Genomic DNA, 17500 nt, shown 5'->3' with positions numbered 1-17500 from the left:
ACTGATCCCTCCTCGCTCGCTCGATCCTAAAAATGCCTGGCACGGCACGGACTCATTTCACTTAACTTGACGCACGAGTCAAGCTGCACTTAAGCAGCTGTCCGTGCCCAAGAGTGATTAGCGGGCTGATTACAACCCCAAAGGCGATTTACAAGGAAATATTTGGGAAAGGAGAACATTTTAATAATAATACTGATGAAAACACAGAACAGTATGTGGACTTTTGAACGTTTGAACGTTTTCATACAGGAATCTCATGTGTATCATGTTATTTTAAAAGTACTTCCATGCAGCTTTTCCCCCAGCAGCTGTGTAAAAAGCTGCAATGTTCCCACACAAACATCAGGTGGGCCTTGTGGGAGCATTCCAAAATGAATTGCATCATGAATGAAGGCTGGAACGGAATTTGTCATTTCACACAAGTTCTATTCACAAGTTCATTTACTGTGTGAGTGCAATGATCATTCTTCATAGCCGCCGTTCAGTTTAATCGTTAAATGCATTATTTCACTCAGAGATGTTTGTTATGAAATGGAGACATTATGGATTAGTGAAGTGAGCGCGTCAAAAAAACCCAATCTGATCAGTTTAATTTGTTTTGTCTTGCTGCATCATGTCGACATCCCCCACTGCCTTCTTCTCTTCTCTTCTCTTCTCTTCTCTTCTCTTCTCTTCTCTTCTCTTCTCTTCTCTTCTCTTCTCTTCTCTTCTCTTCTCTTCTCTTCTCTTCTCTTCTCTTCTCTTCTCTTCTCTCTGTTTGTTTTGCTGGCCTAAGGAGTAGCTTATATTAACATTTGTCTCCTGCTTCTTGACACAAAACAATACAGATGCCAGCAAAACAAACAACAAAAATCGCTCGGGATCACAAAATGGAAAGAGCCCAAAAAAGGGATGATTGCATGTGGAGAGAGAGGAACAGGGAAGAAGAGAAAATGACAAAGAAGAGGAGGAGGAGAGAGAGAGATAAAGATGAGAAGGAGGAGAAGAGAGAGAAAGAGGAGAACAACAACGCATGCACTTTGCAACTGACCCTTACATTCAGAACATCAGTAGAGGATAATCAGAGTAAAATCAGATAACTTGAGGGGACGCATGCAATGATTGCTCTGACTCATTGCTTCGCAGGTCAAGGAGTGTGTGAGAGCGTTTAGAACAACGGGTGATGTTAACCACATTGCAGCACTGCCCTCTGACATACTATAATAGGCCTGTTGACCCCCCCACCCCTCTCTCTCTCTCTCTCTCTCTCTACGGACCTCCTCGGTCTAACCCCACACCGCACCTCTGTCTACATATGGGTAATCATCATCTACTCCTACTCCCCCCCCCCTCATCCTTCATATCTCCCTCTCCCCACTTCTCTTCTCGCTCTCTCTACTGTATACGGACCTCCTCTCTACGGGTCTACCCCGCTTACCTCCTCTCCAATCAGACGGCCCAAGGGCTGCTGACAGCTTTGGCCGGGCCTGGGACAAAGTCATCTGAAAGGCCCCCACCCAATGCCTTCAATGTAATGAGACCGTTGCCAGGACAACTGACCCCTTTGCACACACAGCCCGCACCCCCCCCCCCCCCCCGTCTTTCCCTTTCCACGTTGCCTTCCCTGAACGGGCCCCTATGGTAAACACCCCAATCCTTTACTGTAGGCCTACATTTCACCCTACACTCCTTTCATCACTCCACTGCAACCCTAGCTCTGTCACCATCCATGACCCCCCCCCCCAATGACATGTACTTACCCCTTCCCCTCTCTTCAGTGCGCTCCAAACTCCCACTTTCTCCCTTTTCAGCCCCTGTTCCCATCACCCACAGGTCTCCATGGTAACCTCCTCTGTCCTCATCTTTCCTTCCCAATCCCTACCTCATGGCTCTCAATGACTCACCCCTCCCTCATGGGTCCATCTCAAACTAGAATCCTCCCGTCCTCTCCTTTCACTTGTGGCCTCATGCTTCGCTGATGGCGCCCTGCCTCCGTGGAGAAAGCAACTAAGTTTCCCCGCTGTCAGCCTATGCAGACAAACCTTTGGAGAACTTTTCCCCATTCAAAATCTTGATTGATAAATTGACCTTTGAATTGTGATTTTGCAAGATACTGAATACAACTTCTATCATCAGTGACGTCTTGGCTCACATCACAAGGTCACAGAGGACAGGAGATTGAGTTGGACCCTATTCAATCAACCTCGACCTCTTTCAACCTTCAACCTCGCTGTTTTCATGATCCACTTCCCCTCTTCCTTCACATCCTCTGCCCTCCATTCCTCATTTCACTGCACATCCCATCCCCTTCCCCTCTCCATGTGTCTCCCTTCCAGGGCTGCTGACAGCTTTGGCCAGGCTTGGGACAAAGTAATCTGAAGGGGAGGACCCTTTCACCCAATACATGCAATGCAATGAGGACCCACCCAAATCTGGGCCTCCCCTTCCCTGGGACCCGGGACAATTGACTTCTTTGACCTCAAAAGGAATGTAGAAATGTAGACAATTTTAAAAAGTTGCAGTAAAAAAGGGTTGAGAAAAGAGATGACGAGTGAAGGAGGAGTGTTTTTTTATCTTGAGGGAAGAAGCTGTCCCTTAGCTGGCTGATGTGTGCGTGTATGATTCTGTATATCTGTGGCCAGATGGTAGTAGGGTGAAGTGAGTGTAGCTGGGGTGCTGTGGATCAGATATGATGCATTTGGCCTTCCTTATACATTGTTGGATTCGAAGGCAATGGATGTTGCAAACACGTTGAGCAGACTTGATTACCGGGCTCGTCTGTCTTGAGCAGTGGTGTTACACAGTAAATTATGCAGTGTTCATTTAACACTTAGAGAGTTCATTTGAGTCCAAATGATGTCAAATCAACTCTATAAGTGTTGAATTAACACCACAACATTTACTGTGTACCATACGAGTCTGTGAAATGGCCATTTTCTATTGTACAACTGTAGAAATTGGCCAGTATGAAGCACTTTGGGGAACACTTTGAAGCACCAGTAGTGAAGCACTTTGGGGTGAACTGTTGTGTTTAGTAAATGTTCTATGGAAGTAAAATTACTTGACCTCACTTGGCAGTCCAGTCGCAGCCCTGCTCCATGGACCTCTGTGGTCCATCTCCACACCCTCTGGTCCAGGGTCCACACTCACCTCTCTCCTCTCTCGTCTCTCCCCAGGCATGGAGGCCGTCTCTGGGGAGGTCGGTTGGGATGGACTGGCTTGGTCCTCCTCCTCCTCCGCGGCTGCATCAGCATCCTCCTCCTCAGCAGCAGCGGTGGTTGCGTCTGCTTCGTCGGGGTGGATGAACCTGACCTCCGCCCTCTTCCCAGGCACCGCCACCACCGCCTCCATCCCCAACGGCACACACACCACCGGGGGGTCACACTTCTGGCTCCTTCCCGACAATGGCACAGGTGATACATTTTAACTTTACTTGATGCACCAGATGCATAAGAACAGCGGATCTACTGTGACATTGCCAAATCAAACTCACTTTCTCTCTGCCTTTGTAGGTGGTGGGGCCCAGGGCACACCTGCGCCTCCCCAGGCGCGTGACGAGATGCTGGCCCAGGCGGAGATCGCTGTGCTGGGCTTGGTGCTGGCCCTCACCACCCTGGGCAACAGCTTCGTGCTCTGGGTGCTGCTCCGACGGCGCAAGCACAACGCGCCCATGCACATGTTCATGGTCAACCTGTGTGTAGCGGACCTGGTGGTGGCATTTTTTCAGGTGAGAGATATTATGCCAACTCTCTACAATACTTAATATTGCATTGCATTACATTCATACAGCTCCACACGCTTCATTACATTACACTTAGCTGACAATTTTTTCCATAGCGACTTACAGTTATTTACAGGCTATTGGTTACAGTCCCATGAGCAATATGGGGTTAGGTGCCTCGCTCCAGGGCACTTCAGTCATGGATGGAGGTGTAGGGAGAAGCAAGGGTGGGTTTCGAACCTGCAACCCTCAGATCTTATGACCACCTCCCTCACCATTAGGCCATGGCTTAGTGAAACCCTCCACCTTTAATAGCCATCTCAGCCAAAACACCCGTTGAGCTGATCCCTGTTCACTCAATTACAGCCTTTTGGTGCAGATGGAATTGTCAGCAATCCAACTAGCTGTTTGTGCAACTACTTCATAACAACATACAAAGTAGTACTGTTCATTCATCCACCTAATTACCACGCCCACTAACCCGTCCATTTCAATGTTTTTTCGTGCTACCACCGGATTTCCAGTCAGCTCGTTCCTGTTAGAGTGCTCATAGCCCTTCTGAATGATTTTTAGGATGGATGAATGAATGACTAGGGACTGCTACCCAAATACTGTGGCAGGCTAATGGTGCCTCCCTTGTAACGGTGGATAATACCTGTAAGCTGGATGCAGCTCCACACTCTCTATGAACATTGATGGACACCAGACATGGTGTTGGGATTGCCTTCTTCCAGCTGAGAGACATTGCAGCATGTTAGTCATCTACGCAGCAGGCAAACCATCAGAGTTCAACCATTTTAGGACTTCACACTTCACATGCGTCATGGTGGATTTCCTCCAGGTGACAGACAACCCTTCTGTCAGCCTGTGCACTACAAAAACATCAGAGTAGATTTTCAGTCTTTGAGGATTTATCTCCCCGCAAATTATGAAAACACATCACCTTTGGACACCTTTGGACATCCAAAAAATATTAAAATCTTTGAAAAAAGCCCTCCCAACTCTGAACTTCAAAAACTTTGATAAATGAAATATATACTTTAAAACTGAAAATATTTTTTTGTTTTCAACAGCACGACCACTCCCGGTCTTTATTGCAGTTACGTAGGCCTACATCATACAGTATTAGCTTAAGCCACCTCTGTTCGAGTTAAAGTGTCACTGGTGCTGTCCCTAGATATTTTAGGTTTTTATAGACTCATCAACCCCCTCCATACCCCACACACAATTGTCTATTCCAACCCTGCCCTTTGTCATGGCTGGGTTAGCCTTAGGACATACAAGGCATTTCCCTGGTGGACTGAGGATGATTTTAGCCTGACCCTCTGCAATATCAATATCAGTTCTCATACCACTACAGCGGGTCTGTCTGTAACAGTCAGATATAAATAAAGCATTTGGACTGTTGTGGTGAAAATATGATATCAGATGACTAAAAATGATGACACAGGCTTCATTGTCTTTGCCAGTGCCTGGTGGACTGATCTTGTCTGAAAATGCCCGGTTTGATTTTTTTCACCCAGTCCTCTCCTGCCCTTCGTTATCCCAAACTGCACTCCAGGCACTTTAATACCCACCCCCTCCCCTCACACAGACAGGGCCGACAAACAGCAATTCCACAGCATCTCCTACTCCACCCAGTGTCTCACAAAAGCAGATGAATATCCTTGTATTCCTGTGCCCTTGCCTGCTTTGTATCCCTGCATCCTTGTCTTTCTCTCTTGCTCTCCCTCACAGCCTCCTGCATACATAGAGCGTCACCCTACAAATCATATGATTACTACCGCTGTCATCTGAACAATGTCTTTTGTCCTCCCCCTCGAATAACAAATAAATATCCTTGTAACCTTGTGCTCATGTGCCCTTGTATCCTCATATCGCTCCTGTGACTTTCATTCGACAAATCATATTAATTACAACGGCTGTTTTCTGAATAAAATCCTTTGTTCTGCCTCTCAAATATGATAAATAGCCTTGTATCCTTGTGTGCTTGTGTGCTTGTATCCTGGTGTCCTTATATCGCTCCGATCGCCCCTTCGACAAATCATGTGATGATTCTTAACATGTTTTGTTCTGCATCTCAAATAAAAAAAAATTAATATGCTTTTATGCTTCTATTCTTGTATCATGCATGTCCATGTATCCTTAAAAATCGCTCCTACCCACTCTCATGTACATATCTTAAAACAAATCATTAACACAGCTGTCTGAAGAATTGTACACTTGTACACTCTACCAGATTCTGTAGCTCCTCAGTTAAGGAACAAAGTGTTCCTTAAAAGCAGTCCACTTGCTTACAACTCAACTGTCTGGATAACAACAAGACCAGATGAATGAGAATCTTCATACACTTCTATAAACTTGCATTTCCTTCTCCAGCTGGTGTAGGCTGTTATCAGATGCTTTCCTTGAATGCTTTTAACTTATTTGAACTTCTAAATTATACTTTCATCCTTTTGTTTATCATCTTTTTATTCTTGTGTATTACTTTCATCGTTTTAATCAAATTTTCGTCTGGTATTTGTTGCTTACTTTTATCTTTGTGAAACCCATGTCAAACTGCCTCTGTCTGTGTGTGACATTCGCTGTATAAATAAACTTGCATTGCCTTTAGACATACCGTACAAAGGATGTCAAACATGGATGAATGAGAATGTTCACAGATATTCTTTACCCCCCACCCCCACCCCACCCTCCTCTCCCCCTAGGTCCTACCCCAGTGGGTGTGGGACATCACAGACTGTCTCCTTGTTCCTTGACCCTGTTCCCTTCTTGTTCTGCTCACACTCTCATTCTAACCAAAGGGTTCTTTATTGTCAATTTCTTAGTCACAGGCATATTCATTACTAAGTAACTAATTACTAATTAATTACTTGATTGATTAGCGTATTGCTAATTAATTCATTTACAAGTTAATTACCAATGCTGTGTTCTTATGGATCCCAATGTCCTTTGTCATTACCACTGTTGTCTCCCGATCAATATCTCTTCAGTTCACTCCCCTGGTGCTTGTGCAGGTGGTGTGGGGCATCACAGAGCGTTTCCAGGGCCTCAATGCTCTTGCGTTCTTCAAGTCAATACTACTGTTGTTATCTGAACTAAATCCCTTGTATATCCTGCCCAGGTCCTTCCGCAGCTGGTGTGGGACATCACGGAGCGGTTCCAGGGCCCCGACGCGCTGTGTCGCCTGGTGAAGTACCTGCAGATCGTGGGCATGTTCGCCTCCTCCTACATGATCGTTGCTATGACGGTGGACCGCCACTACGCCATCTGCTGCCCCCTGCAGGCCTACAGAGGAGGTGCCGTGTCGCGCTGCAACACCCCCGTACTCATCGCCTGGGCACTGGCCCTGGTCTTCAGCATTCCACAGGTAGGTACACTGTGCACTTAGTAGTAGCTGGCGCTTTCATCCAAAGCAGCTAACATTTATTTAGGTACAGGGTATTGGAGACAGGCCCTGGAGCAATGTGGGGCTAGGTGCCTTGCTCAAGGGCACTTCAGCCACGGATGAAGGTGTAGGGAGAGATCAGGTGGGATTCAATCCTACAACCCCCAGATTGAATGACCAACGCCCTAAGCACTAGGCCCCAGTTGCCTCACTACCAGTGGGAAGGGCCAGTCCTAGAAGACTACCACAACTACACCCCCTTAACACTGTGCCAATCATGGCGGGTATTCCTAGAGTTGCCATGATGAGCCTCTTCCTAGAAGCTGGATTGCCTGAAGTGAGTAACACAAATACCCCTTCGTGATGTCTCCTGTCCTGTGGACCAACCACGAGTCCAGGATTCACCGAAACATTGGTCACGGATCAGACTCGCACACACACTGCCCTTGCATGCAGCTCTGAACTGACCTCCACTTAGCTCCCATGGACATGGCCTGCCATGAAGTCTTGGCATATCTTGGCATATGGATCGTCTTTGACTGCATGACCTTACTGCAGGTGGCAGTGGCTGTCGCAGGACCAGTGAATGGACTACATAACCTCAGTGCACTGTGCTAGGCTGTGGCCCAGCAAGGAAGATACAGTATTTGACGGTCGGACAAACTGGATTGAGGATGTACTGTAAATGTTCTTGTCACGTTTTCCTTCTACCTGTCCTGTCATCGCAGGTGATTTTACTAATCTACCTTAGGGATTAGCTGGTTCAGTGAGTTGGAGGGAGAAAATATGTGACGGGACTTTTACCTTTTGAGCCTGGAATGTCCGTCTGCAGGCCTGTGTCCTTGTAGATAGACAGGGAAGGCAACAGGGTTAGGCAAAGGGGTCAGTTGTCCCGGGCCCTAGGAGAGTGGGGATCCCAGAATAGGATCCCCCCATTACAGTGACAGTATTGAGTGTGTGTGTGTGGGGGCTTTCAGGCGATTTTGTCCCGGGCCAGGTCAAAGCAGTCAGTGGCCCTGCAGAATGATATGTTCAGTAGATAGCCAATGCTGCATTATTAATTGTTTCCTGTTCAAATCTAAGGTGGCAGATAGCAGAGTAAAGGTTCCGGTGGTGGTTTCTGCGGTTCTACATTTAGATAATGACTTCCTGGACCGCGGCCGTATCATATGATCGCTACGGCAACCCCGTAACCGTAATCAAACACCAAAACAGAACAGCGCAGTACAGTGAGGCATTCCATTCTGGTGTTCTGCTTAACTGAAGTTTGTTGAGGGGCTCAACTCAACCTATAGCCAACTCTCCACTGAACTGGCCTTGGCTTAATGACTCCTACCTCAGCCCACTGCCCTGGACCCTACCTCCCACCGAGAGAGAGAGAGAGAGAGAGAGAGAGAGAGAGAGAGAGAGAGAGAGGGGGGGGGGGGGGGGGCATGGGACAGGCATGCCTGGGTTATGAGATATTTATACCTTCAAAGAGCTGGACTTGAGTGGCGCGATGTATGACAGGCATGTGGGCTGGGAGGAGGCTGTGCATCTAATGGCTGGTGACAGGAGGAGGGGTTGGAGGGGGTGAGGAGGAAGAGCGATGGGAGGGATGTGAAGAAGGAGGGAATATGTAGAAGGAGCGGTGGGAGGGATGTGTGAAGGGGGAGGGGGGAAAAGGGAGATGTGATGGAAGAGGTGTGGGATGGGGAAGGGCAAGGAGGTCAGTTTGACTGATACTTGAAGAGGCACTGACCGGAATTCCTTCCTTCCTCTCTCTCTCTCTCTACCTCTCTCTCTCCCACTTTCTCCTCTTCATCCCACTATCTTCTCTCTCTGGTCTTTCTCTCTGTCTGTTTCTCCCCTTCTTCTGTTTCACTCTCTCTCTTCCTCATCTCCATCTGTTCTTCTCTGCTCTTCCCTCCCCACCCTCCCTCTCCTCTCCTCTCCTCCCCTCAGGTCTTCATATTCTCCAGGTCGGAGCTGGCCCCGGGCGAGTTTGACTGCTGGGGCCACTTCATAGAGCCGTGGGGGCTGAAGGCCTACATCACCTGGATGACCTTGGCCGTCTTCGTCTTTCCCGCCGTCATCATCACCGTTTGTCAGGTGAGTCTGTCCTGTCGCGGCCAGCAGGGGGCCGTCGGCACCACCACCACCAACCACCCGGCCATCTAACCAGCTTCTCTCCCATCCCAAACACACGCACGCACGCACACATGCACGCACGAATGCACGCACGCACGCATGCACACACGCATGCATGCACGCACGCACGCACACCTCACACACGCATTCCACACACTCATACCCCTCCAGACCACACCACATCACATCACATCACACCACGCCACAGCGCACCACACCACACCACACCACACCACTACCACTATCCATCCTACCAGCTTCAGCATCCCTACCCTAAGAACACACACTACCCCATCGGAGGGGGCATCAGCTGGGCCACCAGTCATTATAGATCGCCACTGTGAGGCTGCCTACCTGCCCCAAACACACACACACACACACACACACACGTTCGCGCACACACGCGCACACACACACACACACAAACACACACACACACACACACACACACACACACACACACGTACGCACACGCGCGCACACACACACACACAAACACACACACACACACACACACACACACACACACACACACACACACACACACACACACACACACACACACAATCACCTCCGCCACCTTACCCCCGGGCTACCTCCCCCACCCCTCTCCCTCTTGTCCTCCACGTCCGCCCCTCTCCTCTCCCTCCTCCATTATCTGCTGGAGAAAGCCCCTGTCAGCCAGGCGGAGATAAGCCGCTTCCCAGGGTACCTGAGCCCCACGCTGCTACCTGTATCACCTATACAGCCCGGTCGCCTCAAGGGCACGCCTTACATAATTATGTAATTCAGTACATGGATCTGTGCTTGTTTTTATACATTCCCCCACATACCTTCATAAATGCAGCGAGCCATGCTGTAGCTCCCCTTGGTGCAAACGAATGCCCAAGATAATAATAACGATGATATTTGTAATAGCAATACCATAATTACGATAAACATAATAATGGCACCAATACTTCTACTACTACTACTATTCCTGTTGCTGCTGCTGTTGCTGCTGCTGCACTATAACTAGAATTACAATTTGTATTGCACCGTTCATACAAACCATGCAGCTCAAACTGCTTTCACAGTTTGACAGGAACAGAAAGGTTGGCAGATAACACAAAAACGCTTGAGAGCCATAATGTTTTCTCTGGCCCATGAGGGGCCCAGACCAGACAGCCCGTGAGGATAGATGACTTTTGACTGGCTTTGGACTGTAACGGCTGTTGGCAGAGCCCAAAAAGCGGAAAGCAGAAAGCAGAAAGCGGTCCGAGTCAGAATAGGTGTGAAATGTGAGTGGGAAGCGCGGAGCTAGGCAGTGTGATACCCCTGTAGCCTTATAAGGACACTGCAGTAGGTGTGCTGTGCTGTACTGAGGGCGGCGGTGATGGAGGTGTATTTGCCTTTGATTATAGAGGGGTCAAGCCCAGAAATGGTGGTGGTCACCTCACAGTGTTTTTTTCTGCTATTATTCTCTCCATGTACTCATAGAAGTTGTTCCCATCTTTTACACTCTCCCATCTCCCTAGATTCCCTTTATGTCTGTGAAATCTTCATAAATCCAGGCCATGTTATCCAAAGAGTTAAGTTCTGAGCAACAGGACTATTTCTTGGAGCTTAGAGCTTTCTTAGAGAGATTCATTTTGTTCCATCTCCGAGCAACACTTGGAACTTTTGATCTTCTCGTCTTTGCACGCGTGACACTGCCATCTACTCATAGAGGGCATCTGCTTCTTTTGCCCTCACCCTTTTCACCATTCCCTGGCTGTCTGAGAAGATTTTCATTCATCCAGGTCTTGTTATCCAAAGATTTTAGTTCTAAGCAACAGGACGTCTTTTCAGAGCTTGAAATATTCATTTTGTTCCTTTTTTCCGAGAAACACTTGACACTTTTGATATCCTCGTCTTTGCATGTGTGACACTGCCATCAAGTTTGTTTGATAGATTTAGAGGGGCTAAGCCAAGTGTGGTTGGTAGTAGGGGAGGAGGGAGCTATAAGGAGGGCGAGAAGGGCATCTGCCCTGGGGGGCCAGACCCCTAATGTGTTGGTGGTGGGGGTACTGTATGGGGGCCCTATCCAGGGTGCGATTTGTCGGAAAACCAGAGGGGGGGATATGTTTCAGATTGTAAGCAATATCAAATGATTAAAATTATGTGTAAAAAGTGGCGATATCAAATAGAGGACGGGAAAAAGCTGCTTAACAATAATGCAGGAACAAATCGCACCCTGGCCCTATCAGTGTCTTGCCCTAAGGCCCTGTGTGCAATTCTTCCACCACTGGTTGGTAGCCACCTTACGCTCCGGTGTTTTCCTTATTTTACTCTTCCAATCTGCTCCTGGATGGTGCTCACCTCTTTTCCTTCCCCCCTCTGTCTTCCCGTCTATGAAGATTCTCATCCATCCAGGTTGTGTTATCCAAAGAGCTTAGTTGTAAGCAGCTGCACTTCTAGAAGCTTGAAAGACATTTGAGTCTTTCAAGACATTTCAGCTTCTTCAGTTTGTGGTTGGTTGGTGTCAGGGGGGAACACTAGTGGTTCCACTCCTCTCTAAAGCAGTCCAGCCCCCTTTCCACTTTGCAACCCTGCTGTATTACCAAGTCTTGCCACTTTTGATCTTCTCATCTGCGCACCCGTGCGTCATTGGGACAGTCATGAGTAAGCAGTTATCTGGCGTCAGACTTGCAGCCCAAAGATTGCTGGTTCGACTCCCGACTCACCAGATTGGTGGGGGAGTAATTAACCAGTGGTCTCCCCCATCCTCCTCCATGACTGAGGTACCCCGAGCCATTTGGGGCTGCTACCTTGCGCAGGTGAGGCATAAATGCAATTTTTTTGTGAGCAGTGAACACTGTGTGTTGTGGAGTGCTGTGTCACAATGACAATGGGAGTTTCCCAGGTGGGCTTTCATTGCCATTGGGGCCAATCTGCAGGGGTGTCGTAGATATATGGCTGGAGATCCAGTGGAGCTGATTGTACATAGGGTCCACAATTTGTGTGTGTGTGTGTGTGTGTGTGTGTGTGTGTGTGTGTGTGTGCGTGCGTGCGTGCGTGCGTGCGTGCGTGTGTGCGTGCGTGCGTGCGTGCGTGCGTGCGTGCGTGCGTGCGTGCGTGCGTGCGTGTGTGTGTGTGTGTGGTGAAAGAGGGGCAGTGTTGGCATTGTAATGCATGCAGGGAAGCATTCTGGTCACAGGCCTCTTCTATTCAGGGTCCCAGATATTCAGAGTCCTGTAGAGATAAATGCAATTCTCTCCACTTGAGAAATTGATGGCTGTTATCGGTGAGGCTGTGAGGCACTGAGCTAAAAAAGGCTAAACAAAACAGACCACGAGGAGGAGGTGGAGGAGGACAAAGAAGAATAAGAAAAAGCAACTTCCGGCCAAGGACTGTATACTGTACACAAACACAAACTCTGTCTCTCTCTCACACACACACACGCACGCACATCGCACGCACACACACACACACACCCTCACCCTCACTCACACACACACACACACACACACACACACACACACACACACCACACCCACACACACACACACACACACACACACACACACACACACACACACACACACACACACACACACACACACACACACACACACACACACACACACACACACACACACACACACACACACACACACACACACACACACACAGAAAACAAACACATAGACACAACACACACACACTCACACTCACTCTCACACTCACACACACACACACATACAAACGCGGTCATCGGATCCGACCAAGCGTGGTTCCATGTGCTGTAGATTTCCGCGTGTTCCAGAGAGATATGCGGAGGTGAACCTGATATGCCCTCTGATCAGTATCTATTCCTGCATTATTGTTAAGCAGCTTTTTCCCGTCCTCTATTTCCTGTTTTTCACTGGGAAACTTTTCTACTTAGATTATTTGTTTTTGTGTCCTAATGTGTTTCGCAGGTCTCTTGTATTAAGTAGAAGTCAGACGCTATTAGTCACAGACATTAAGACTTAAGTATGACACGGCCCCTGTTATAAATTAGCTGTTACCAGAATGGCAATGATAAAGTGGTAATGTATTACTCAAGGCCCTGTGCACTGTCTTAGTGGTGTATGGCAGTGACGTTTTTTCAGTGTCTATTGCCGCATTCCACTGGTGGAACGGCATGCGCTAAGGGGCTTCATGTCCAATGAATAGCATTGCCTCTTCCTTCCTTTACACTTTCCAGGACTGAGAATTGGCATAACAATACCCATGTGTGTTGTGAGCTTGTTATGTCATAGCAAGAGACAATTATTAGAATATTAGATTATATATTGTGTCCTTGATGATGTAAAGGAGTTCAAGGCCACCCTATATGTGCATACAGTACAACAGTAAGTAACTTGACAGCACTAGATACATTTGAAACTGACTGTGGTGGTAAATATTCATGGAAAAGAACAAGTTCATGAACATTCCGCAAGCTTTATTTGATAATGAACACATTACGTTCTGAACCTTTAAAGCTTTTTGCAGTCAGCCTTGTTTTAGAATGAACAATCTCACAGACGCTGCACTTCTTGAAACTGAGTTGCCCGTATTGATTTCCCTGCCCTGTTCTGTTTGAGGTGTGTTTTGGTGTTCTCATATTCTCTTGTTGTTGTGCTTGTGCTTTATTTTTACATTTTTCTTGCTTTCAGGTGCGCATATTTCGAGAGATCCATGACAACATCTACCTGAAATCGGAGCGGGTGGTGGCGGCCGACCTCAAGAAGAACGTGGTGTTCTTTAGCCTGCAGAGCATGAAGAAGGAGGACGAGCGAACGGGGAGGGGACGAGCCAGCTACAGAGCCAGGGAGGGGAGAGGAGGAAGTGTATGTGGTGGAGGAGGAAATGTATGTGGTGGTGGAGGAGGAGGTGGAGGTGGAGGTGGAGGAGGTGTAGGTGGAGGTGGCTACCCTTCCCAGAAGAGCGATGGTAGCCACGCGTGTCGCCCATACTGTAACGGTAATGACTTTGACCCCGATGGCACGGCGGACTGCTACGATTGCCCCTGTGCGGTCAGCCAGTACAACCAGTGCCCCAGCAGTGCGGTGAACCACTACACCCAGTGCCCCAACAATGCCCCACAGGAGGACTGCTGTAACCATGGCAACAACAACACCACCACCACGGCGCCCGACGTCCTCCCCACCAATCAGAACCATTCCAGCACAACATCATCAACGAGAATGTCAACAGACCTGTCCGTCCACCATCAGTGTGTTTACTACAGCAGCAGCACCACCACCACCAATGCCCCAGACAGCCCTCCTGCCCGCCCCCGCACCTGCAGTCGAGGCTCAGCCCGTCACGCTAACGGGACCGGTGCCAGGGGCTCGGGGTCCTTCTCCTGCGACAGCAGCCCCCTGAACGCCTCCTACGAGGGCCGCTACAGTGTCAGCAGCGGGTCTCCGTACGGCGCCGGAGGTCACGGGGGTGGTGGTGGTGGTGGGGGAGCTCACGCCCCCCTCAACAGCCCCCCGCCCCCCAGCGTGTCGCGGGCCATGTCCAAGACGGTGCGCATGACGCTGGTGATCGTGCTGGTCTACACCATCTGCTGGTCGCCCTTCTTCATCGTGCAGCTGTGGGCCGCCTGGGACCCCAACGCACCCAGCCAAGGTCAGGGTTCACCTATTATACTGCCAGTGCAGGAAAATAAGGTATCATTCAATACATATATAGTAAAAAAGCCGTTCAAAGACGCTGAAGAAGGCTTAGGCCGAAACGTCTGTCTGTCTGCCATAATAACTCAGTATTAAAACTGCAAGAAACTGATCCGGGAGTGCGGCTTTTTTACTATCCATGAACTTTGCTGTTTGCTCGCACCCAAAGACCTTGTAAGAAACGTTTCGGAGTTGAGCGCACTTTCTCTACTAAAAGATCATTCAATACATAATGATTCAAAATTCCAACACAAAGTCAGTGTTTGATGCGGTTTGGATTGTAGAGCATCAAACTGTGTACGTGCTGGTCTACACCCTCCGCTGGTCGCGGTTCCTCTTCGTGCAGCTGTGGGCCGCATGGGACCCCAATGCACCCAGCTAAGGTCAGAGTCAAGGGCTAGCAAGAAAATTAACACATGTCTTCCACATTGTCAACACACCTACACATTCAGCATGACAGACAGCACCTGAGCAGCTGATTTTTTTTGAACAGATACAACTGTCACGATTGGCTATGAGCTACGTAGCCAAATGATACATTATTAATGCCCAATAAATAAAATAAAAAGTAAAATGGCCATAGGCAACCATAAGCCACACCTTTGATACGAGAAATTGTATAGGTAGCCTCGAGGGAATCTCGCTCATGTAACAGAATGACATCAGTTACATGTATGTCATATAAAGTGTAACCCACGTTAGCTTTAGCTTTAGCTTTAGGTATGAACTTGGAAAGAAGGATGTGGTGCTCACAGCTGTCTTGGGACTGCAGAGTGCAGACTGTGCTACTTCACAGTGACTAGACCAGGGACGACCGGAACATTCAGGATGTTTTTTTTTTAATTTGGGTACACCACTAGACTCAGGGATGACCGGAGTACTCAGGATGCATTTGAAGGTTTTTTATTTTTTTATTTTGGCGCACCACTAGACCCAGGGATGACCTCTCCTGCATTTTAAAAGTTTTCTTATTTATTTATTTTAGTGGGCTACTAGACCTAGAGATGCATTAGGATGCATTTTAAACGTTTTTATTTTAGACCCAGGGATGACCAGAGCACTCACGATGCACCAAAATAAAACAGCTTTTAAATTCACCCTGAGTACTCCGGTCTTCCCTGGTCAATTCGCTGTGCCCAGCCTGAAGTCGTTAGAGCAAGGTACGTATGGTAGGCTATGTAAAGTGTGTTGAAGAAATGAGTGAAATGAAACGCCACCGAAAAGCCTATCTGGGCTAACTACATACCGGTAAACACTGTGTGTCATTGTGGAGAGAGGACACATTGTTACTTCACTAGCAGATGTGAAATGAAAAGCATAACAGTCTCATGAAAGCCCAAGTGCTACTTCAAAATATAAACATGTCGAAGTGAAAGGGTGCACTGCTCAAGATATAATGGAAATTTGAGGAGTGTTCCAGCATAGCTTTCACACACATCTGAAGTGGATTTCTAAGATACAGGAAACATGCCTTCTGAGAGAGAGAGAGAGAGAGAGAGAGAGAGAGAGAGAGAGAGAGAGAGAGAGAGAGAGAGAGAGAGAGAGAGAGTCTTCGTGGAAAGGGGACATATTACGGGGGTCTAGAACCTCCAGTGGCCTCAAGTAACCCGTGATGACGTAGAACAGTGTTTCTCAAACTTTTCCAGACAGAGGACCACTTTGTCCCCCTAAAAATGATCGGGGACCACCTATCGACTGAATTTGCAGTTCATGGGTGCTAATTTGACACTACTAATTTTTATACAGATCACTTACTTTTTATTCACATCATAAGCCTGTCTTATTGTGTTGAAAACATGAAAATGTTACAAATATAGCCTACTGCTAGCTTATCTTGGAAAAGTAGAAATCCCCTCGTGGACCACCTGAACTCTGTCGCGGACCACTAGTGGTCCCCGGACCACACTTTGAGAATCACTGACGTAGAAGGAGGTTTGGACTAGAGAATGGAGGAGTGGAGGAGAAGAGGAGTGGTGTGGAGGAGGAGAGGAAAAGTGGAGTGGGAGAGTGGTGGAGGAGGATAAGAGGAGAGGAGGAGTGGAGCGGAGGAGTAGAGGAGGTCATTCCAGAACAAGTTCCTCTACTGTCATGTCTTCTCTTTGACATAAAATCGCCTCGTTGCCAAACGCGATGACTCCCAGGTGCTATTTGACTTCATACATTCATCACATGAAATGAGCTGATATTTCCCCAACGTTCAGACTTCAGGAGGCGGCGTGAACATGCCAGCGGGTTCGAGATTAGGTGCAGAAACGGGCACCGGCATGGTTCTCTGTCGGCCTGAACGTGCCTACTGTATCCCCATATCAAGTCAAGTCAAGTCAAGTCAACTTTTATTGTCAGGTTCTTCATATGCACAGGTCATGCAAGGAAATTAAAATTACGTCTCTCTCTCTATACCATGAAAGGACCTAGACATACACAGGACTGACATTTACAGACTGACATCAAAATACAAGACAGGACAAGTAACAGTGATGGACCAATTACAGTAAAGTGATGAAGTAATAAATAATAACTGAGCTTTTAACATTGATGAGTGACAGTGATGGACCAGTGATAAACCACACCATGGTGTGTAACTCCTCTATGTCTCCCCATATTGTATGTTAC

At 48.0% G+C, this 17500-nt stretch overlaps 1 protein-coding gene across 1 annotated transcript in view; it reads left to right on the top strand.

Moving 5' to 3' along the window:
* avpr2aa (arginine vasopressin receptor 2a, duplicate a) overlaps positions 1-17500 on the top strand; it is a 44723-nt gene that overhangs the window by 23931 nt on the left and 3292 nt on the right. The window contains exons 2-7 of the mRNA XM_063209422.1: positions 3156-3392; positions 3492-3706; positions 6825-7070; positions 9033-9179; positions 13883-14054; positions 14106-14843. Of these exons, the coding sequence (XP_063065492.1) occupies positions 3156-3392; positions 3492-3706; positions 6825-7070; positions 9033-9179; positions 13883-14054; positions 14106-14843 (1755 nt within the window). The remainder of the gene's footprint in view (positions 1-3155; positions 3393-3491; positions 3707-6824; positions 7071-9032; positions 9180-13882; positions 14055-14105; positions 14844-17500) is intronic.

Source organism: Engraulis encrasicolus, chromosome 10 (assembly GCF_034702125.1).
Source record: "Engraulis encrasicolus isolate BLACKSEA-1 chromosome 10, IST_EnEncr_1.0, whole genome shotgun sequence".
Classification (NCBI taxonomy): domain Eukaryota; kingdom Metazoa; phylum Chordata; class Actinopteri; order Clupeiformes; family Engraulidae; genus Engraulis; species Engraulis encrasicolus.
The sequence above is the reverse complement of the archived record's forward strand: the minus strand, read 5'-3'. Positions and strand labels throughout refer to the sequence as shown.